Source organism: Scyliorhinus torazame, chromosome 2, assembly GCF_047496885.1.
Source record: "Scyliorhinus torazame isolate Kashiwa2021f chromosome 2, sScyTor2.1, whole genome shotgun sequence".
Taxonomy (NCBI): Eukaryota; Metazoa; Chordata; class Chondrichthyes; order Carcharhiniformes; family Scyliorhinidae; genus Scyliorhinus; species Scyliorhinus torazame.
The window spans coordinates 380,743,674-380,768,328 of NC_092708.1; the positions used below are offsets into that span (position 1 = coordinate 380,743,674).

At 43.0% G+C, this 24,655-nt stretch overlaps 1 protein-coding gene across 3 annotated transcripts in view; it reads left to right on the top strand.

The window, feature by feature from the left end:
* papola (poly(A) polymerase alpha) overlaps positions 1 to 24,655 on the top strand; it is a 104,974-nt gene that overhangs the window by 37,745 nt on the left and 42,574 nt on the right. For all 3 annotated transcript variants that reach the window (XM_072493580.1, XM_072493581.1, XM_072493582.1), the window contains 9 exons: positions 8,855 to 8,936; positions 12,723 to 12,832; positions 12,921 to 12,974; positions 13,375 to 13,486; positions 14,008 to 14,097; positions 17,153 to 17,291; positions 21,247 to 21,319; positions 21,957 to 22,077; positions 22,323 to 22,407. In XM_072493580.1, coding sequence (XP_072349681.1) covers positions 8,855 to 8,936; positions 12,723 to 12,832; positions 12,921 to 12,974; positions 13,375 to 13,486; positions 14,008 to 14,097; positions 17,153 to 17,291; positions 21,247 to 21,319; positions 21,957 to 22,077; positions 22,323 to 22,407 — 866 coding nt within the window. The remainder of the gene's footprint in view (positions 1 to 8,854; positions 8,937 to 12,722; positions 12,833 to 12,920; positions 12,975 to 13,374; positions 13,487 to 14,007; positions 14,098 to 17,152; positions 17,292 to 21,246; positions 21,320 to 21,956; positions 22,078 to 22,322; positions 22,408 to 24,655) is intronic.

Below are 24,655 nucleotides of genomic sequence, written 5' to 3' on the forward strand. Positions count from 1 at the left end.
CCACAATGTAGGAGGAGGTAGCCTCCAAGAAATAAAAAAACAGCCATTTTAGACGCCATAGGATATAACCGAGGAGATCCGGTAGACGGACTCAACTGGTGCAGGCAGAAAAAGGGAGAGCACCCAACAGCGTTTGCTGGACGCCTTTGGATCCATTTTACTGCTGTATTTGGTGAGTTGGCACGTGCCGATTTATCAGCAGTTAATATGGCCAAATGGACCCGTACGTTGGTATCCCATGCCACAGAGGCAGGACAGAAGGCATGTGCCAGTTACGACCCCTCAGACCCATCACACAATGAAGTGTGGGTTCTGAAACGATTGTCCAGAGCTTGGGAACAGTCTGTACAGAAAAAGACAGCGCATGAGAGAGTAGACGCCACATTGAATTCAGTAAGGGCTCACCAAGAACACGCATGGGCAAATGAAGGCAGAGGTACAGCGCAGCACCCCAAGACACAGGAATGCTATAATTGTGCACACAGAAGGACATTATGCCCGAGAATGCAATGCCATCCGAAGCAGCAAAGGAATCAGCACCCAAACCCGACCCATTGACAGCGTCAGCGCACAACCAGATCGTTTGGCCATGAGTGGCACCGATTGACGGTGCTCGGGCTCCCCAACGTGGGTCTGCGATACCCTTTGGGATAAGACTGGTCGTTGCAGGCACAGTCTGGGGACACACCATAGTGTTCCTTTGGGACACAGGAGGGTCTCGAACCACATTAAACTCCTCCACCATGTACCAGTAGGAGATCTGGCCCACTACGGATAACATTACCCTTAGTTGCTTTACAGGTCACCTCCAGCAGGGACACATTACAGCCCCTGTAGACGTACAACTCGGTAATATTAGGACAAAACATTCGGTTGTTTTAGTAGACTTGCCCCAGGCAGCAGAACACATCCTAGGCATCGATTTCAGGAGTGCACAAAACCTTTCAATCGACCCAGTCAACCGATGCATATGGAAAATGGCTAGAGCAGCGCGAGCCCCTGCCACGCTCACATTAGGAGATTATGCCCATAGAATCAGCTCAGTAGGAGAGTACTGGTTTGATCCACAAACCATTACCACAGACAAAGCGGTTAGAGATGCCTTGAAAAGACATAAAACAGCATTTACCCAGTACTAGCATGACTGCGGCAAAATCCCAGGTGTAGTAAACATTACAGGTCCCGATCCCAAGCCCCAGAAACAGTACGGCTTCCCCCAGCAAGCAGAGGGAGAGATAGCAAAGGTCATTCAAAGTTTATTGAATCAAGGCGTGATTCGACCCGTTGCATTGACAAATAATGCCCCGATTTGGCCAGTATGAAAACCCGATGGATCATGGCAACTGACCCATCGATTACAGAGAATTGAACAAGTGACTCCCCTAGCAGCCCCCACCGTTGCCACAAGTCCCGAGACCATGTTGAGACAGGGACTTCAGTCGAAATGTTTTTCAGTGTTAGATATCAGTAATGGCTTTTGGTCCATACCATTGGACAAAGCATGCCAGTATAAATTTGCGTTTACCTTCATGGGGCAGCAGTACACGTGGACGTGCCTCCCACAAGGCTTCCACAACTCCCCCTCCATTTTTCACAGACAATTGGCAAACGGATTATCTAAATTTTCCCGCCCTGAATGCCGTTCAGTATGTGGACGACTTGCTCTTACAGACAGACACCAAGGAAGAGCACTTCTCGCTTCTTTCTGAATTATTAGAACTCCTTACAACGATTGGATGCAAAATTAACCCCGAGAAAGCCCAAATCCTTCAGGAAAATGTCACATATTTAGGTACGGTCATCACGCATAAGAAACGTGAAATAGAAATCAAACGCATTGATTCCGTTGTAAATTTGTCCTTGCCCCAAAACGGTTACAGCACTCCGGTCATTTTTAGGACTGATTGGATATTGTCAGAACCATATAGATGGATTTGCCACAAAAGCAGCCCCACTTTACAAGCTACTAAAGAAACAGGCCCCATGGAAATGGCTTCCACAGCACACTGATGCTGTGGATGCATTGAAATGTGCCCTGAGCACAGCCCCCGCTTTGCAAGCTCCAGATCCCCACTCCCCATGCGTGATAGAGGTAGCGACCACAGACCGAACCCTTTCGGCCGTACTCCTGCAGGAAAGGCACGATTGTCTAGTACCTATGCCTCAAGTCTTGGATCCGGTGGAACAAGGATTTTCAGCCAGCGAAAGGCACCTGTTAGCAGTTTTCTGGGTGGTACAGTAGTTCTAGTACATAACCGGACTCAACGCAGTAACCATTTTGACCGAGCACACCCCGACACAGATTTTATTGGACGGCGCAGTAAGCCAAATTCGAGCAGCGCGATGGACCCTACTCCTACAGGGACGCGACATCACTGTAAAACGGACAAAAACGCGCACGTTTCTGGCCGATAATTTGCATTATGCAGGAACCCCACGAGTGCGAGAGCATAGCCCCAACGCACAGCAACCCATTGTTCCCAAGTCGGTACCAATAAAGACAGGTATCGGACCCCAACCCACAGACAAAGCACTGAGAATTTACGTAGATGGCTCCTCCACAGTCCTTGAGGGAATAAAGATAACAGGCTGTGGTATTTATGTAGTGGACGCGCTTTAGAAGAGATAGCTTTAAAGTTGCCTGGACATTTAGGTTCGCAGGCAGCTGAGTTAGCGGCCATTGCTTACATTGTCCAGCACCCCGATTCATTCCTGACCCCTGCAGACATATATTCGGACAGTTTGTACGTCTGCAACAGCCTAACCGAATTCCTACCCCTGTGGGAATCGAGAGGATTTATTTCTGTCGACGGAAAACCTCTACCATCAGCCCCACTGCTCAAACATATCCTTCAGACAGCTAAAGGCAGGAAATATGGCATCATCAAAGTAAGAAGTCACCATCGTTCCTCCCCACCAGGTAATGTGAAAGCTGACGCCCTAGCGAAGGCAGGCTCACGACATGGCCACTTTTGGCAACCCCCCGAGAGTGCCCCAGTACACGCAGTTCAGGTCTCACAGATCAACATCCAAGACCTAGCCCAGGCACAGAAAGAAGCCAAAGTGTTAAAAGACATTTTTTAAAAAATATATATATTTTATTAAAGATTTTTGATCAAAAAGAATTTTCCATTTTTACAACTTTGTAACAAAATGTACATTGACTGTTATTTAAAACAATATATTAAACTAACAACAAGTGCAGAAAAAGAACAAGAAAAAAGAAATAATAATACTGAAAAAATAAATATAAACAACTAGCCTGGAGAGAAAGAAAGAAGAAAAAAAAGAAAGAAAATCCCCAAACACCGAATACACCCTCCCCTCCCCCCTGGGTTGCTGCTGCTGTCTTTCCTGTTTTCCCTTATCGCTCTGCGAGATAGTCGAGGAACAGTTGCCACCGCCTGGTGAACCCTTGAGCCGAACCTCTTAGTGCGTATTTTATTTGCTCCAATTTTATAAACCCTGCCATGTCCTTTATCCAGGCCTCCGCCCGGGGGTTTGGCTTCTTTCCACATAAGTAGAATCCTTCGCCGGGCTACTAGGGGCGCAAAAGCCAAAACATTGGCCTCTCTCGCCTCCTGCACTCCCGGCTCTTCTGCAACCCCAAATATAGCTAACCCCCAGCTCGGTTCGACCCGGACCCCCACCACCTTTGAGATCACTCTTGCCACACCCACCCAGAACCCGTGCAATACCGGACATGACCAAAACATGTGGGTGTGGTTCGCCGGGCTTCCCGCGCACCTCCCGCACCTATCCTCCACTCCAAAAAATCTGCTCAGCCTTGCTCCCGTCATATGCGCCCTGTGTAGAACCTTGAATTGGATCAGGCTAAGCCTGGCACACGTTAAAAGACATTTTAAAAGGGAACTTCCCAGCTCCCTATGAAAAGTTTAGGAATTTTCTGACGGTCCATGAGGGAATCGTTTTAAAAGATAGAATTTATGTAGTCCCCACCCAGGACAGGAATGAGATAATTTGTAAGTTCCATGACGGACATGGACACCAAGGGATTGAATCCACCCTTGCACCGACCCATCTGCTGGTGGCCTGATTTGAAAACCGACGTGTCCCATTACGTCAAAAACTGTTTAACTTGTGCTCAAAACAACCCCAATAGGTATGCGAAAAAAGCCCAGCTACGCCACACCCGCCCTGTAAATGGCCCGTGGACAAACCTTCAATTGGATTATATTGGTCCCCTCCCCTGCCCCTGCAGAAATGGATACAAGTATGTGTTTGTGGTGATACACACATTTACGAAATGGGTCGAAGCATTTCCCTCGAACAAAGCCAAGTCCACGGCGAAGATCTTAACAGAGCAAATTTTTATGAGATGGGGATTCCCCGGCAGCATTGAGTCGGACCAAGGTTCCCACTTTACGGGATGGGTCATGAAAAATGTGTTGACGATATTTGTATCAGGCAAAAGTTCCACATTGCCCATTACCCGCAGTCCAGCGGCATTGTGGAGCGCATGAATTGGACACAAAAGGCCACACTTAGAAAAATGGTGCAGCAGCACAACACAACATTGGACACAGTGCTCCCATTCGCACTGATGTTTATTAGAAACACAGTTTCGAGCTCAACAGGACATACCCCTCATACCCTCATGACCGGACGATCCATGAAGGGTACCGAATACTTATTCGGACTTGATTTGGCCAGCCCCGCAGTCACCGCCCTGACCCATGAGAAAGCAGTCTAGCACATGGTAGAGAATATTAAAGCAGCACAGCTCGCGGCAGCTGTTCGACAAGGTGCTAAACGAAAGCAGAGTAAGGCCTGCTTTGATAAAACAGTACACCCGACAGAGTATGCTGTCAGACAGCAAGTATTGATCACCTTATACAACCCTAGCTCATTCCTCTCCCCTAAATTTGCAGGACCCTATTCAATCTCGGACAAAGTAAGCCCCTCAGTTTATAAAATCACGTATCCGAATGGAAAATCAGAATTGTTCCATGTAAACCAGCTTAAGGTTTATGGAACGCAGTGCAGTCACTCGCACCACACCTCATTGGCGATGGCAGACAATGAGGACCTGCCCACTGACAACCCGAGTTCCCCCTCCCCCAGCAGCACGTCCACAGACACAACCTTGTCCACGCCCCCAGAATCAAATTTCACCCTGACTCTTGATTCGACTGATAGCGACAGCGCTACTGAAGCCCCTGAGAGACCCGAACAAAGATCCCACGACCAGGCCCCAGACATTACAGGTCCAGAGACCCCGACCACGATATGCTCAGCCTCTTTGAAACTATTTATTTGCCCACACCGGAACCTGACCCGACGATAGCGACGGCCCCCTTGCAACCTCCCTACGGAACATGAAGCACTGGCACCGTGACAATTCCTGTCGCCTGACGAGGAATGATGAAATGGGCCCCACATCGGCACTCGCCGCGTTAGCACGCAAACTCCATGAGTTTGGCACCCGGGAGATGACGACAACTCCGAGTCTGACTCCCACCATAGCAACCCCTTTGCAAATCTTTTTGAAAGGGAATCTTGAGGTGTCCAGATGATGAGAGTCAGAAACCAATTGAGATTTACGGTGTCCTGTACTCTAATGGAACCTGCCCGCTTTTATGTTTAGTTTGTTTTAAATGTTGTACGTTCTCACTTGTACGATAGTGTGTCAGCCTCACAGACACTTTCTTGATATAGTTTATTCTTTCGGTCTCGCACCAAATTTCTTGATGCAGTCATAATTACTCTTCCGACGCCACATGGCAGTTAATGAAACAAGTTTGTCTAGAGCCCATATAGTTACAAGTTCTTACCACTCTTGGAAGGTCACTCAGGCAGTGGAGTAACGGCACTTATCCCCGCCCTGCCTGGGGACCCCCTCTCCATTTGGCCAGCCAAGCTCGGGTAGTGGAGCAACAGCACTAGTCACCGCCCTACCCGGGGATCCCACCCATTCTTGCCCTGCCGCGGATCATACGCACCACCCCATTCGGATACTTGTTTTCGAAACTCTTTTGCGGTTCTTTTCTAGTCCTGTGGTTTAAAGAATGCATTTTGCTACAACTTTTGCCCTTTCCGGCAACCCTTCAGTTGCTATCCCCCACATGCTATTTACATGTCAGAAACACTTATTTGGAAAAACAAGTTTGCAGAGGACGGAGAAATTGTCCGCCCACTCAGCCCGTCGACCACAGCCTGCGAGAGTGTTTGCACTGCGACACAGAATTTTTTCCTGGATGTCTTGTCTCCGCAAATGGATGTTTTTTAAAAAAAAAAAAAAAAAATGAGGGTGTCTCATGGTGACAATTATAATGGGAAATTGACATTAAGGAGAAACAGACAGATATATGAGATGTTAAACAACACTATTATAACAGATACTATGCTTGCTCCCCTAGGAGGATACAAAGGCACTCTACAGCGAAGGAAAGCATGAATAAGATGAAGACGACCCTGATGATCGGCATCATGATCGTCGCTGGAACAGTTCAGTTGCGCGCGTTACCCACCTCTACCCCCCTCTCCACACAGGCCCCGAACACAACTACCCAACACAACATCCCCAGCCCAGACACTACACCACACACACACCCAGCCACCGGTATACCCCCACATGGTGTGAGAACCTCGTCAAGTGGTATCCACTGTCCTACACAGTGGAAACCTTACTAGTGATAGCCATATTGTACAGTGTCATTCAGACAATTAGATTGCGAAAATGGAGACTGAGAGCCTCCAGTATACACATTTAGAGCCCCCCTTCCTCGGATTCCAGCAAACCCCACACTCTTTCTGAACCTTCCTCCTCAATAAATTCTGCGGGTGTTGTTTTGTTAATAAAGTTACTTCTCTATATGTGAATGCCAGTGATAGGAAGAAATGTGATGCTGCTATCGGTTTTGTATTGTAAGATAAAGTTCTTTGATTGTTAAATAGCAGCATGTGTAGTCTAGTTAGAGACAGAGATTCCCCTTTTACTGAATGTTAAATGGCCCCCTCGAAATTCTTAGATATGTATTGTTTCGGGAAAATTAGGTAAATGTTTTGGACCCATAGGACAGAGTAGAGTAGAACCTGTCCTTGGTTAAGGGTACCCGGCATTTCCGAGAACAAAGAAGACCCAGTATTGTGATCCTTCACACTTCGCGTTGAGGATCAAGAGGACGGAGTGTAAGCCATCTGGGATGGCCACTTCCAACTAGGTACAGAGAAACTCGCAAAGCCTGGCGGGTAAAATGGACAAGCCAAGACTCCGGCAGGCTCCGAGCCTGAAATGCATATTCGTAAGCAAGAAATCCAGACGGTATCGAAACGCCATTCAGTTAACATCTTAATGGGGCTGATTAGCATTTGATGGCCCACCTTCCCCAAAACAAAGGACTGGTACTCAAGCAACCGGGACAGTCCCAGACATTTCGGCGCCACTCCCTGTTCAAGGGAAACTCGAACAACAGGGTCAGTGTCCTCTTGGGACATGCCCAGCCATCCAGATCCCCGCCCACTTATTGGCTAAGGAATCGAACGGAGTGATCAGGGATCGCCCAAATTGAAGGACCATCCAAAAGAGCACACCCCCCCCCCCCCCCCCCCGATTATAAGAAAAAGAGTTCGCCATATGTTCACTCTCTCTTGGCGCCCACTTGGACTTGGTACCCCGCTCACGGCCATCGCCAATTGCAACAACACCAGAAACGAGTCCAAGTTCACCGCCCGCAAGACTGATTAGCCCAGCTGAGCAGCAGTTACACCTGAGATCCAGAATTGAACAGCGGCCACTGTTTTCAGACCTAAGCCGGGTTCCCGAAGTTAAGTACAGGTTGTCTTAGCTGATAGGTGTAGTTAACTAGTAGTGTTTATGTTGCATGACTGTGTGTAAATAAAGTACCATTGACCTTGAACTAACTAACTGGTGCTTGGCTCTTTGATTGATAGCCGGTTGAAACTTGTGGTATCATTCGATACCTGGCGACTCTGAGCATTAAGACATAGATATCATAGAAAGAAAGGCAAGTTCACTGATTGCCATAATTGGAACAGAGCCACAGAAAAGACAGAGTAAAAGAAAAGGCAACAGTATAAAGATCGGGCAAGCCTGAAAGATGAATAAGAACCTCGGCAGAATATTCATTTTCACCACTTGGACCCTCCCCACCAACGTTAAGTGCAGTGTATCCCACCTCTTAAGATCCTCCCTGGCCTCCTCCACCAGGTTCGTTAAGTTCCACTTACGGAGCCCCATCCATTTCCTCGCTACCTGAATCCCCAAGTACCTAAACCTATCCCTCCTACTGTAAATGGCACCCCCCCCTAAATTAGCCCGCTGTGCCAGCTCATTAACCGGGAATGCGTCGCTTTTCCCTACATTCAGCTTGTATCCCAAGAACCCTCCAAACCTCCCCAACAGGCCCATAATCCTTCCCATACTCTCCAACGGATCCAAAACATACAGCAAGAAGTCATCGGCATAGAGCGACACCCGATGCTCCCTCTGTCACCTCCTAATCCCCTGCCACTCTGCCGACCCCCTGAGAGACATCGCCAATGGCTCTATGGCCAGCACAAACAGCAGCGGCGACAGCGGGCATCCCTGCCTCGTACCCCTGTGTAAGTCAAAGCTTTGTGAGCTCATACCATTCGTCCTCGCTCTTGGCGCCACATACAGCAACTGCACCCATGCCATAAATCTCTGCCCAAACCCAAAACTTCGATCAAGTACCACCACTCCACCCAATCAAATGCTTTCTCCGCGTCCATGGACACCATCACCTCCGGTACCAGAGCTATCGACAGATTCATCACCACATTCAACAGCCGTCTTATATTAGGATTTGTCTTTCATAGAACATGTAAATTGCTGATTTTCTTTTCACAGAACCTTCCACCTTCAGTAATAGAGAATGTCGGTGGGAAAATTTTTACATTTGGCTCGTACAGATTAGGAGTGCATACAAAAGGTAAGTTGCAGATGTTAATGTATTTGGATATCATCGTTCTGTTATGTGCATATCTGCCAATACATCTATTGCCAAATGGGGCAGCACAGGAGCACAGTTGCTTCACAGCTCCAGGGTTCCAGGTTCGATTCCCGGCTTGGGTCACTGTCTGTGCGGAGTCTGCACATTCTCCCTGTGTCTGGTGGGTTTCCTCCCACAGTCCAAAGATGTGCAGGTTAGGTAGATTGACTAAGCTAAAATTGCCCCTAGTGTCCAGAAAAGGTTATGTGGGGATGGGGTGGAGGTATGGGCTTGGGTAGGGTGGTCTTTACTAGGGCCGATGCAGACCCGATGGGCCAAATGGCCTCCTGCACTGTAAATTCTATGATGGAAGATGGAATTTCTTAAGCTGCTGGCCCCTATGCTTACAGCAATGCTAATGTTATGGGGGAACTTTGGGCACTGAATCCACTAGTCCTAGCTAAAGCTCCAGCCTTTTAATAACTTCAACGTCCACAATAGTTTCTCTGGCACTTCAGTTCGGTACTGTTTGAATGGTGGGGGCTGGCAAGAGAGGGGACAAGAGTATAGTTTTAGATTTATTGGAAAACTTAATTTAAAATAATGGTATTTCATACCCAACCTTGGTCCGACTTTGTGATTAATATTGGAAATTGTCATTAAGTTTTAGTTTCTGTTTTTGCAGCAATATTATTTAAACCTTGGTTAGAATGCATACAGACAGTAATATGTATGCTAAAGCTGTGATTAAAAGTGAGGTAATCAGCAGTGATTTTTGGAGGGCTAATAAATATTAAAAGCCATTTTACCTGTTTGCCGATAGAAAGAGCTAATGTAACGTTGTAACAGTTTGAACCTAGCTAAACAAATCAAGGCACATCTTGTAAAAAGAGAGAAAAGAATGTTGTGTGCTGAGTGCAGGTGGGGAGAGTCCTGTCTGTCTAGACAAAGGAGTTCGGTATGATGAGCAGAAGGTACAACTTGGTCCTTAAAAAGGTTTCTCTCAAGAGAAAGCATGTAAAACCTGGTTTACAACTTTATACCTAAATGGCATTTGAAATATGTGGGTGGCTTAATTTGAATGTAGAGGCAGGTTTCGGGAAACAAGTTACGACTTTATACCTTTTTTAACTGTAAAGCTATTTCTTTGTTGCTGCTGTGCTTAATTTTGTATTCAAATTAAAGTTTATTTTCATAAAGAAGCTATCAATTGGTCAGTTTTGTCACTCCTTTGGTGCAATAACATTTCCTCACCATTTTACCAAATGCAAATAGTTGGGTTCCAATTCTGTATGTTCAGCAAAATTGAGTTTCTGGTCCGGCCCCATAATTTTAGCAAGTGGGTTCCTTTTTTAAAATAAATTTAGAGTACCCAATTCAATTTTTCCAATTAAGAGGCAATTTAGCGAGGCCAATCCATCTACCCTGCACATCTGCAAATCTCCCGCAAACACTGGGAGAATGTGCAAACTCCACACGGACATTGACCCAGAGCTGGGATCGAACCTGGGACCTCGGTGCCGTGAGGCAGCTGTGTTAACAACTGCACCATCGTGCTGTCCTTGCATGTGGGTTCTTTCTAAAAAAAACCTGCAATTCCAATTATGTGCTGAGTATACAGATTCCCCAAGTGTTGAGGATTGAATTTGTTTATTTGTACGTGTACCGAGGTATAGTGAAAAGTATTGTTCTGCACACAGTTCAGACAGATCATTCCGTACATGTAAAAAAATATAGGGCAAACATAAATACACAATGTAAATATATAGGCACAGGCATTGGGTGAAGCATAGAGGAGTATATAGTACTACTCAGTAGAGAAGATGTGTGAAGAGATCAGATCAATCCACAAGAGGGCCGATCAGGAGTCTGGTAACAGCGGGGAAGAAGCTGTTTTTGTATCTGTTGGTACAATTTCTCAGACTTTTGTATCTCTTGCCTGATTGAAGAAGTTGGAAGAGTGAATAAACCTGGTGGGAGGGGTCTTTGATTATGCTGCCTGCTTTCCCAGCTCAGTGGGAGGTGTAGACAGACAATGGATGGGAGGCGAGTTTGTGTGATGGACTGGCTGTGTTCACGACTCTCTGTAGTTTCTTATGCAGCCAGATAGGATGCTTTCTATGAAGCATCTGTAAGCAGCTTCCAGTCTTGGTAAATGTCAAGGGCTCAAAGTAAGTCAATTGAAAGATAGCAAAACGAGTAACAAGTAGACAAACTAAATTGGAATACTGGATGCTGGAAATCTGAAAGAAAATTCTGGAAATAATTGGCAGGTTAGGCAGTTTCTGTGGAGCAGGAGAGAGAGGTAGAGTTAATGTTTCAGATTGATGACCTTTCATGAGAACTATAAAGTTTGCAGATGTAATAAATTGTAAGCAAGTGTGGATGCAGAGGGTGGATAAGAAAGGACAAAATGGAAATTCTGTGGTAGAATGGAAGGCAAGAGTAATCAAATGACAAAATAGCAAACTGACCCTGTGTAAAATAGTTGTAGGCCGTGAAGAGGTATTTAAGATGCACAGTTTTTGGATTGCTGCATCACACTTCCAATGAATTGCAGTCCTCTTGGAAGCAGTCCGCAATTGCTCTTGGCTTGCAATGGGTTCCTCGGCCCTCGTTTCACTGAGTAGTAAATTGTGGCCGTCTCCAGGGACTTTCCTCTGTTTTTGCCGAGTCTCTTAAATACATCACCAGCAGAAAAGTCTGTTCCTGTGATTTGAGGTTTTTTTTCTCCCTGGCCAAGCAGGAACCAACCTTGGAATCCTTAGATGGCTATAGGATGTACCTGTTCAGCTGAAGTCCATTTCTTTCCACATTTGACTTTGGTTACTTGCAAAGATAAACAACCTTTTCTCTCTGAACACACAAGCTATGCTGTTTGTGATATTTATTGATTTGTAGGGAACCCTGTAACCTGATGGTTTCCTCTGCCCACTTTCCCATGGCAACATGAAACTCTTGCATCCAGGTAAAAATGTTAATTAGTTGCTCTTCCCTTTTAGAAGTAAATGGGCAGATTATAGCAAACTATTTACAACCTGGTACCTTCAACACCGTTTTTGGATTTTGGGATGAATCCACAGTCTTGAGATTACAATGAGGAAACTTTGCCATTGATGCAAGCATAGAAACTTTGCACCTTCTCAATAAAAGAATCTGAGCCTTCCTTTGATTTCTAACAATCAGACCACCCAGGCTTACTTGTCAAGCAGAATTCAGAACTGCTCATGTGATCTCATTCATTTATCCACAATTGCGCAACAGTCTCAAAATACAATAATTTTATAAAATTTACAATTGTAACAATGTTTATTTGATAATGGGGTGCACATCAAGTGGGTTGCTTGAATATTGTTGAGTGTTTTTGGCATTGTTGGATCCTCACTAATCCAGGCAAGTGGAGAGTTTAATTACACTCCTGACTTTGCCTTGCAGATTATGGGCAGACTTTGGAGTTTAGGAGGTGAGGTACTTGCCTCAGAATCCCTAGCCTCTGGCCCTAATTTCTGTTCCTAATGACTTTGCACTGAACCTTGGTAGAAGTTTGTTGTCATTAGGACTGGATCCAACTGTGATGTCTCTGGGATTGATTAATCTGTTGAACACTTGCAGGTGGGCTTCATGTGGTGGCACCATATAGCAGCAAAATACCACCTTCAGAGATTTGTAGAGAAAGGGTGACTTTAGTAAAGGAACCAATGAATTGGAAACATCCCAGTTTTAGGTCGATGTTGGATAATGAGCAGGCTAAGTATGCACGCCAATACAAAATTCTTATTCTTTTAGGTGCTGATATTGATGCTCTATGTGTAGCACCGCGCCACATTGAAAGAATTGACTTCTTCACATCCTTCTGTGAAAAGTTGAAACTGCAAGATGAAGTGAGGAATTTACGGGTAGGTATGGAGAATGTTGTGCTAAAGTGTGTGTGTGGTGTTCATTGCATTTATGTGCTGCATTGACTGCGATCTATTTGTTTTTCAGGCTGTTGAAGAAGCTTTTGTGCCAGTAATTAAACTATCCTTTGACGGTATAGAGGTACTTGAATATTAACTGGTTTGCATCATTTACAACATAGTATTTACAAATGTAAATTTTGCATGGTGAAATTAATAGTCACTAATAGCTAGTGTAATTCTACATTTAGTATTTCAAGCTTGTAAATGCAAAATCATGGAATGTGGATGTCAGTTCACTCCACATACTTATAAACGTTTGCAAGTCTGAGGGTGAATTCTACTAAAATGAAATGTTGGACTCTTAATTCATATGTGCACTCTAGGAAAGTAGCTATATAAATCTAAATTAATATAAGAGTTTTAGATGGTATATTGGAAACGAAAGGGGGCAAACTTTCTACTATTTGAATCACAATGTGTATTATCTTTTAGGAAAATAACAATGTGATTGGTTCAGAATGTCAAATCTTCTGTTTTAGATTGATATTTTATTTGCAAGATTGGCACTTCAGACAATCCCTGAAGATTTGGATCTCCGAGATGATGTGCTGCTTAAAAACTTGGACTTGAGATGCATTAGAAGTCTTAATGGTAAGTGACTATTAATTGTAAATGCATATTGAATAACTTGGGTGTGAGAAATTGAGAAAAATGTTCATTTTTGCCTTGGGTTATGGGTCAATGAGAAGGAAGGCGGAGTTATGCATGATGAGTGGAATACAAAAGTGAGTGTAATCTGTTTATACTTTAATATTTTATTGAGGAGATGAGGAGACTTGCGGTTTAAGGAAAATGGGCGTTGGATGTAAAATTCAAGTCCAGTGTTTTAAAAACTTTTCATTCTCTCTACTTTTTCCTGCAAACGCCCCCCCCCCCCCCCCCCCCCCCCCCCCCAAATAGTTTAAAAGGCATTGTGTTTCACAAAGTTGTGCAACAGCTGCAGATGGCTGAGATGCAGTGCCTAAAATCCTTAAGTCGTTCACCCACCAAATGTAAATCAGTCAGTGCTGGTGATAAAGCAGTAAAGTTTTTCAAAACTAGGATTTTTTTTAAAATTACACTTTCGACACCTCTTGGATTGTTAAACTGATGTGTTTCCTCCCGTTCAACAGGTTGCAGAGTCACCGATGAAATATTACATTTGGTACCAAACATTGAAAACTTTAGGCTGACGTTGAGAGCAATTAAATTATGGGCAAAACGTAAGTTTCTACACATTTTGTGTACAATAGAGTTGTTTGTAATGTTAGAATTTGAGTTTTCAGTCATTTAATCCTTGTATCTTGTTCAGCATAAGTATGACTTTACATACTAATGTCTGAGCTTTTGCATCAAGTCACAACAACATCATCATTGACCCCCTGGTTAGAACTGTGATCTCTACATAATTACTCCCGGGTCATGCTCCAAGTATTGTTGTCAGACAATGTAAGATAGCCAGGTCATGCTCCCAGGTATTTGCGTCACACAATGCAATATGTAATGCCCCTACAGTTTCTGTGCTGGAGGAAACCCTTCTTGTACTTCAGCAAAGCCCACAGAGGCCAATTTAACCCGATCTTTACCTTGCTGTTATTTGAGTGGCCCAGTTACAAAAGATGTCTTTTAACCATTTGCCCACTCAAGCGAGGTCAAATCCTCTATCTCTGGCTTCCCACAACTGGGTATCTGAAGTCCTTCTACAGTGTTTATCTTGTCGTTCCCATGCTGCAGGTTACCTTTTTACAATTTGGTCCCTTTTTAAAAGCACTTGATCAATGAAGGCCCAAACCACAATTCCTCATGAAGTCACCTTTTACCCAGAGCGCATTACAAGCAGGATTAAAAACAAAGGGCGGGATTCCCCCACCCCCACATTTGTGGCAGCAGAGGTATTGTGCCATGGGCCTACCATTGAGAACAAGAGTTTTCTGTTTGCACCCTCTGCTGCCAGGGTGCACCCTCTGCCACCAGGGTTGCCATCAGCGGGACTGGGTGATCCTGCCAGTGGGAATTGCTTCAAAATCCTGCCCATAGTTCAGTATATGATTCAATATATCCGTATAACAATGAACATCCACAGGGGCCGCACAGTGGCGCAGTGGTTAGCACTGCTGCCTCACTGTGCTGAGCCCAGCTTCGATCCTGGTCCCGGGTCACTCTCCGTGTGGAGTTTGCGCATTCTCTGTGTCTGAGTGGGTCTAAATTGGCCATGTTAAATTGCCCCTTAATGAAAAAAAAGAATTGGTTACTCTAAATTTATTTTTAACAAAATGAACAGTTAAGAAGGGTACAGTCAATCATTGTGTTTAATCTCATTAATTAGCAAGACTGGTTTCCAGGATTCTTACTGTAAATATCATTCTGACCTGATGGTGTCCAGCTTTGAATGTTATTGTGGCTGTATCCATCCAGGAGAGTGATGGATATTCTACTTTGCTGTGAACCCTCCAGAGACTATGGAGAGGATTTGAAGGGAAATTCTCTGTAGTTAATTTACACAATACATGTGTATGCATCAATTTCTTAAGTCTGCTTGAAAGGCCTTGATGTGGTAATGTAATGTGATCAGGCTCAGACATATTAAGGATAAATTGCTACCACCAGAACCATTTGGCACAGAACTGCTGCTGCACTGCTCCCTGGATCAGTTAATACGTTAAACCGAAGTAAGGAACACTTTTATGATGTACAGTTTAGGGGTAGTGGCTCAGTTTATTCTGCTCTATGTTGAACTGAGCTACAGATCAGGTTAAATCACTGATTCATGTTAAATTAACTTTGTTTATCTGGGGCAGTGGTCGATTTGCTGCAGCTCTCCTCTTCGGTCCTTGAATAAGTAATTGCCAAAATTCCTGCCTCTGATACCTGAAAATACATGTTTTTGGATGCACATTTATGAACAATTGTATTTGGTCGTAGTGCCCTCCAGTTCTATGGCCTACTGACACTACATGTAGGTTCTGATATGATGAATATCCACTTGAGTGAAAAGTAGCATTCCAGTTATGTTCTGGAATAGTTCGCATTGCTGGGGCCAGGCTGTTGGATTCTTCGGTCATGCAAAAGCATTTTCAGCAGGCAGTGTTTTCAGCCAAGCACTGAGCAGTGTTTGACATGGAATTGTTGCCTTTGAGATTTTGGAACCACTGGGATTCACATCTCTTTAAATTCTGGGTTGTGCACTCTGTCTGTGCTGCCTAACCAACTGATAATAGCATCTATAGATGATTTTTAGCACTCGCTTTGGCGTTGTTCATGAGGCTTGCCCAGCACTCCTCCATGTTTGACCTGGATAACAAAAGAAAAAGGGAGTGACTTTTGCCCATAATCATCTGGAGCCTTCTGAGGAAACTGGTCCTTATATCAACCGAGAGAGAGACTTAACAACAATGCTGTCCATTGTTCAAGTCAAAGAACAAACAGTGGAACGCAGAACCAGGTCTTGTATAACAATTGGCACAAGTAAATTTCAGCTATCTTCCAAGTTAAATTGCAGGATGTTTTGGAGGCAATGTTTGTGATATCTCTCCAGGGGTTTGAGGGGTCTGCTGTACATCGTCCATGTTTTTGACGCACACAGGAAGACTGGGACCACGGCTGCTCTGTAGACCATGAGCTTGGTTCTGGGTTGAGGTTTCGGTCTTTGAACACACTTCTCTATTCTACACGTGTAGAATAATGGCTATATAAATATAACATATATGTGCTGTGATATGTATAAAGTGATTTTTTTTTTCCAGAGTGGGGAAGACAACCCACCGCCGGTGGTAATCAATATTTTGTCACTAATCAATATTTTTCATTTAACTCTTCCTGGAACTCTTAAATGTCAGCCCACTAGTTTCTTTCATTCCCCAGCTTGAACCAATTTTATGAAGGTGTGATTGATGTAATATTTGTTGGCAATTGGGAGTATGATCCTTGGTTGGTAGTTCTCATATATTTTGCTTTGACTGACATAGCCTTGCAGACAATCAGCTCGATCCTAGTAAATGTTTTAAAAATAGCTACAGGACTTGCCATCTTTGTTCCTGCTTTTACCTGCCTCTCCTCCCTTCTATTTATCTTCCACTGTTTCCCGCCCACCTACCCTGTCCATTTTCCGCTATCATATGGAAGCGCCCATTCAAAAGTCAGACTATTTGCGTATTAAGACATAACCTTTACTTGAGTGTCATTAAGTTAAAGAATGCAATAATGGCTGAGAAATTAATTGTAATATGTGAAACATGTTGATCACTCCATGCTGTGAAAGGAATCTTTTTTTTTGAACAGGCCACAACATTTACTCTAACATTCTAGGCTTTCTGGGTGGTGTGTCATGGGCCATGCTGGTGGCAAGAACATGCCAACTGTACCCCAATGCTGTTGCATCCACCTTAGTACACAAGTTCTTTTTGGTATTTTCAAAATGGTGAGTATTGCTGTCCATGAATTTTATTGATAAATAATTTGGCAGTGTGGACTTAGGAACACTTGTTACACTTCTGCGTAGGCTTTTGCCTCCAGGTTGTATAAGTATTTATTTTTGACGGTTGATCAAACCAAAGTGTTTAAAAATGAGGATTTAATACAATTTTCAGTGAGAAACTGTTTCCTCTAATGGGGACCCAGAATAAAATGGTATCATAAAATTAGAGCGAGACAGTTTCGGCATGAAATCAGGAAACATTGTATCATACAAAGTGTGATCTCCACCGCTATTCCTCTCCACCCCAGACCACCAGAAAAAGCCTCTGGATGGTGGGTTAATTGTTAAATTTTTGTCAGGTAAAGGGAAGGAGGCCTTTGGAGCAATGGCTGATAAATTGAGGAACAGGGAGGCCTCTATCAGTTCCAGCCTGTCCAGTCTTTCCAGATGTAACCTTATCATTCTGATAAATCCTTTTTTGGTTTGCATTTTCATCGCTGCTGCATCCTTTTAACGGTATTGAGACTAGAACTGTTCACCGTACTCCTCCAGTAAGGTCTAACTAATATTTTATACCAGTTTAACACAATTCCTCTGCCTTTCTAATCTATCCTCCTTGAAAAGTATCCCAGTTCTTTAGTTAGGCAATAAAAGACCAAACAACCTGCATTGCTAGTTCTAATAATTTGTGCATCTATATTTCCAGATCGCTCTGTTCCGCTACTCAATTTGTGCATTTATTTCCAAGGAGTATGTGGCATCCTTATTTTTTCGTACCAAAATCTTATCACCGCCTGTTTATATTGAAGTTTTTTTTTTAGCCACTTTGATTTGGAAGCAGTGCACACATCAATTTACTAAGTGGAGCTCATTTAACACCTTAACTTTTTGAGTTCAATGAAAATCATGCTTTGATCTTTGCATGGAGTTGTGACCAGTGTTCACTTTGTGCTGGTAAGATTAATAGAGGTTTTAAAAAGCTACAAAAATAGAATGCAGATTTTTTAAAAATACATGCAAGTTATTTTCATTTTTAATTGTTAGGCTAGTTTTATTTACACTTAATTAGCTCATTTTTCAGACAGAATGAACATGTCCACATATTTCACATTTTCCACCTAAGCAAAAGCTTGGCGGACAGTCATTCCCATGTCCATTTCCTGAGGCAATGCTTTGGCCAATCAGAGTTGGTCTGCCTGGTTTGAATTTAAGCAAACACTTGGCAGTTAACTGCTCCTTGCTGCATTCTCCATGGCAATGACTCTATCAGTGAGTCCACTTGCCAACCAGTCAGCACTCTTCTCATGCAGTGTTGCTCCCATTACATTTATATTGTTACGCAACTGTCCTGATGAGTGCAAGATTAAAAGCTTTGACAGGATGTCTTTTTTTTATCAGCAATACTCCTTTTTTTAAAGATTTTTATTCTCCTTTTTCACATTTTCTCCCAAATTTACACCCTCCAACAATAAATGTTAAGCCATAATGAATATCATGCCAATCCCCATATCAACAACAACGATCCCATCTTCCCACCAACCCCCAAACAACTGCCCGCATGTTAACATAAATAACAAAAAGGAATCACCCATAGTCACCATTAACACATACAGTCCCCCGTTCTCTCTTCTCTCTCTCTCTCTTCCCCCCCCACCCCCCAAACTAATGTTCGATGTCATCCAATTCTTCAAAGTGCATAATGAATAACGCCCATGAATTGTAGAACCGTTCCATCCTTCTCCTCCGTTCAAACTTAACCTTCTCAAGAGTCCAGAATTGCAACAGGTCCCCCCGCCACACCAAGGCACAGGGTGGAGAGGTTGCTCCCCATCCCAACAGGATCCGCCTTCTGACGATCAACGAGGCGAAGGCTACAACATCTGCCTCCACACCCGGTTCCAACCCCGTCTGGTCCGACACCCCAAATATGGCCTCCCCCGAGGGCCCGGATCCAGTTTCGCGTGCACCACTTTAGAGATTGCCCTAAAAACCTCCTTCCAGTAAACCTCCAGCTTTGGACAGGACCAAAACATATGAACGTGATTTCTGGTTGTTTCTCCCCCTCTTCTCTCTCCCCCCCCCCAAATCGCAACATTCACACACTCCTTCTATCCCCTCAAAGAACCGGCTCATCCTTGCCCTTGTGAGGTGTGTTCTATATACCACTTACAGCTGTATCAGCCCCAACCTCCTGCACGAGGCGGAGGCGTTCACTCTCTGGTGCACCTCATAGCAGAACTCCCCCTCCATTCCCTCTTCCAATTCTTCCTCCCACTTTGCTTTGATCCCTTCCAGTGGTGCCTTCTCCTCTTCCAAAATAGCCCCGTAAACCGCTGACACTACCCCCTTCTTCAGTCCCCCTGTTGTCAGCACCGCCTCCAGCAATGTGGAGGCCGGCTCCACCGGGAAGGAAGCTCTGTATCTCCTTCCTGACAAAATCTTGAACCTGCATGTATCTAAACATTTCCCCCTGCTCCAGCCCATACTTTGCTCCCAGCTCCTTCAATCCTGCAAACCGACCCCCAAGAAACAAATCTTTTAGTGTCTTAATCCCCTTCTCCTCCCATTTCCGAAAATTTCCATCCCACCTCCCTGGCTCATATCTGTGGTTCCCCCGAATCGGCATTTCCCTTGACCCTGCCCCCAACCTGAAGTGTTGGCGAAACTGCCTCCAAATTCTCAATGAAGCTATTATTACCGGACTCCCTGAGTATTTCCCCAGAGCTATCGGGAGCGGCGCTGTTGCTAGCGCCTTCAATCCCGACCCCTACACAAAATCTTCTCCTCCATTCTGACGCACTGGGAATCGGCCCCTCTGACCCAGATCCGCGCCTTCTCCACATTCACTGCCCAGTATTGATACAATACTCCTCCTTTCTTAAAGCACAATTCAATTTGCTATTTTAATTTTAAATGCCATATGGGGACAATAGCAAACCACATTTGGAACTTGGGTCTGCCCTAGAAGAATTTAGATGGCTCTGTGAAAACTGTTAAGATTAGTGTCTTGACTGGGCTCTTGAGTTCTAACTGTATTTTCTTTGACAAACATTCAATTTAAACTTTAGCAAGACTTTTATTAAATAAATGCTGCTTCGAGTTATAACAAAAACATCTCATTTGTGAATCTTATAGTAATTACTAAACTCAACTGTATGCTTCTCTTTCTTTGGGACACGAAGTCAATTAAAGGAGGAGATAAGCAATTAGTAACCCGTTGAAGGTTATGGAGAATGGGCAGGAAAGTGGAGTTGAGGCCGATAGGAGATCAGCCATGATCGTATTGAATGGTGGAGCGGGCACGAGGGCTGAATTGCCCACTCCTGCTCATAGTACTTGTGTTCTTATGTTTACATTAAATAACTTCAGTGGGTTGGTGGCTGACTCACTACATGCTCTGCTGGAGAGCACTGCATGTTCACACACATTTGAGTTGTGTAGCTGAAATTGTTAGATCACTACCTGAGAAAATTGACAGCAATACCAGGTTTGCATTAGCTGGACTGGAGTTTTGGTTGCTATCAGCACAACTTATGTTAGATAGTCTGAATAATTAAATTACCTATACAAGTTCAACTGTATAATATAATTTGAAGCAGCATTGAAATGTTACATATGCTCATAAAATATCCTTCACTAGCTGTAAACCGTTGTAAATAAATAATCCAGAAGTAAAACAAATCCACCTGAATTGGGTTTCAAGATTGTTTCTGCTTGGCACCTGTTTTGTCTGAGAAAAAGGATCTTTCAACCACCAACTGGGCCAGCCTCCTCCAACTGGCTAAATCAGTTAAGGATTAGTTAGTAAAACCGTATTAAAACAATTACTGGAAACACTGCTGTGAGGTAGCATGCAGGCTACTCCGACAATACCTCTATCAAAAGTATGCTTTTGCAGTCCAGCATATTTGTTTCCGGGGATTCTGAAATATCAACACTTGTTGCTTTTTCTTGACAGGGAATGGCCTAATCCTGTCTTGTTAAAGCAACCCGAGGACTGCAATCTGAATCTACCAGTGTGGGATCCCCGGGTAGGTTTATTGTGCCAGCTTTGAATGAGGCTGTGTTCAGGTTCTTGAAGGTAGATGTGCTATCATTTTTTTTTTTTTTACTGTTGGCCCTAATGAAAGAAATGCATTCTGGTGAAGATGCATCAAATATGTAGAAGCTTACCAGAAAATATAAGAAATTTGAACTATGAAGATTGGATAAATTATATTTTATATATGCAATACCAACGTTTCCGATCTTTTTCTTGTGTAATATAGCTCTGCTTAATCAGCTATATGCCGAGTGTGCATATTTAGTTTTTGCAATAATTAAAGCATGGAATGGATGTATTTAAGTACGATATTATGCCATAGATTCATTTAAGGGAAAGCTAGTACCCACATGAGGGAGAAAGAAATAGGATGTGGTAGCACAATCTGATATGGTAGCACAATCTGGGAGGAGACTCATGTGCATGTTAGACCTGTGGGACTACATTCCCTGTCTCTAATATGTCATGGCATGCAAGAATTTGTTCAGTTACCGCTGAGATTCTAAAACTTCATCATCTAAAATCAAGACGTTGCTTCAGGGATTTTACAATCCAAATATAGTTTTGACTTTTAATTTTGCATAATCAGAAGCTGTAACAACTGTGGGTTATTATCTTGTGTATAGGTTAACCCAAGTGACCGATACCATCTCATGCCAATTATCACACCAGCCTACCCACAACAAAACTCTACTTACAACGTCTCTGCATCTACACGTGCAGTGATGATGGAGGAGTTTAAGCAAGGTGAGTAATCTTATTAATAAAAGTAGAAAATGCTGGAAATACTCAATTTCAGGCAGCATCTGTGGAGAGAGAGAAAGTTAAAGTTTCAGATCAATGAACATTCATTGATTTTATGGCTTTGTTTTGGAAGGTATGATATTGTATTTTTCAAATCAAACTTTTTCTAAGACTCCAGCCATGCCTTTCAAGCCTTCTAATGTGTTGCATCTAAATAGAGGTGAAGAATCCATTTTGTTTCCTCATAGGTCTTTCGATCACAGATGAAATTTTAATGGGTAAAATGGAGTGGTCCAAACTCTTTGAAGCTCCAAACTTCTTTCAGAAGTACAAGTATGTATTCCATTACTTATGAGTGGGACAAAGATTGTGAGGGCTAGCTTATGTTTCCCTTGCAGTTCTATACCCGGAGGCAACTTCCCTTGCTCTACCCCCAAGAAAAAAGGATGTAAATTGCACAAACATTTCTGATTTGATTGCAACTCAACGCTTTGAGCATCTAAGTTGTAACATCTCAGCCTGATTAAAGCAACGTTTTGATTGGACTAAAATTTCCAACCAAATAATTATTGATCTACAGTAATTAACTGATTATTTAACTAGAACGCCAATTTTGTAGTATGACCTCATGCAAACTTGATGGGCAATTTAATTCATTAATACTTAAACTTGTTCTGTTCTGAATTAATTTAATATTATGAAATGCCTTTCCACTTGAAACGACTTGAATCCTTCGCCCGTTTTCATATAATATTAAGATGCATTTCTTTCAGAAGAATATTTTAAGTAAGATTCTTGATGTTTAGGATCCAAGTGCTTATTTTCCAAAATTATTTGGTACACCCTTATGATAAGATAGACTAAGCATAATATTATCAAACTCATCATAACTTTGTATCCATTTTTCTAATAAAACACTTTTTCTTAGCAAAATGGTGAAATGTCTGTTTGTTCATAGCTGTCCAAAAAGCCAAAATGTCAGTAGTAGATGAAACATATTTGGAATTTAAGGAATTTGTAACATTGGAAACTTGGGTTTTACTCTCTCCTAGGTGTATTAATGTAACTTTAAACGCTTGATTCCCAATCCTTAATGAATCAGTAGATAACTTTTGATCAAAAAAGTTACGGTTCCACTCATGGTCCATGTTGCAATAAATAATCTTGGGGCAACATTCTAAATGGACACCTTTGCTGCAGATCAGAAGACAAAATCAACTGCTCTCCCAGACCCTATTGGTATCTACTGACCATCCAGTGGAAATGCATGTGTTTTGACAGGCATGAAGGCAGCATTGTGGCTAGACAGTGATAATCCAATTAAGACACAAATCGATATTAACCGTGTGTAATTGGTGGTTAAAATATGCTTGCATTGTCCATGTGGCGTTAGCACAATCTCCCCATGTCTGCTTGAGTCTCATCCCCACAACTGAAAAGCTGTGCAGGGTAGGTGGATTGGTCATGCTAAATTGCCCCTTACAAAAATATGCTTTGTATAATTAACTAGTTTGAGTGGACCTGTATTTTAGGATCAACAACACAGCAGCATCATTCAAGGGAGTTTGAGTTGTTTGGGTATTAGTGATATTTAGAAATCCAAAGGGAGAAGTGGCACCGTATAGTGATGTGGGTAAAGATAGACCATGAGACAGGAAGGGACACCAAGTTTAACATTAATTGTGCTTCAGCAAATTAGATCAGTGTTGAGAACAGTAGTAAAAAAAAAAAAATTAATTAAAATTCTCCATCTGAATGCATGATGATGTATATGCAATAAAATAGAGTTTGTGATTTAGATCTAATCCCTATTACAGAGACATGATTATAAGGAAAGAAATATTCCAGGGTTCACTATATTTTGGAAAGACAAACAGAATGGCAAAGGGAGTGGGATAGCCCAATTAGTAAAGGATAACATAAGGACATTAGGAGAGAGGATCTGGCCTCGGAACATAGTGAAATAGAATCAGTATGGGTGAAAACTAGGAATAACGAGCGACCAAAAATTGCTGGCAGGAGTAGTTTACAGGTCCTCTAACAGTAGTTAGACTTTTGGAGAGAGCATTAAACAAGAAATTATTGAAAATTGTAAGAGAGACAGTGTAATAATTTTAGAGGTTTTAATTTTCATATAGATTGAAACAGTCAAATTGACAAGGATGCTCTAGAGGTTCCTGTCGAATCAGCCATAATAAATGGTAGAAGCAAATTACTGCGGATGCTGGAATCTGAAATGAAAGAGAAAATGCTGTAAAATCTCAGCAAGTCTGGCAGCTTCTGTAGGGAGAGAAAAGAGCTAATGTTTCGAGTCCGATGACAATGCTGCTCCTTGTTCATAAGATGAGTTTATAGAATATTTTTATGACAGTTTCCTGTTTTAGTGGAACAAGTCAGGGACAAAGTTATCTTGGATTTAGTGTTATATAATGAAGTAGAATTCATTGGTCACGTTCATAGTAGAAATCCACTGGAAAATAGTGATCATAATACCATTGAATTCCATATAAGTTTTAAAGTGACATGTGTCAGTCACATAAAATAAACTTAAAGCCAGTTAGGTGCGAAAGTAGATCTGGCT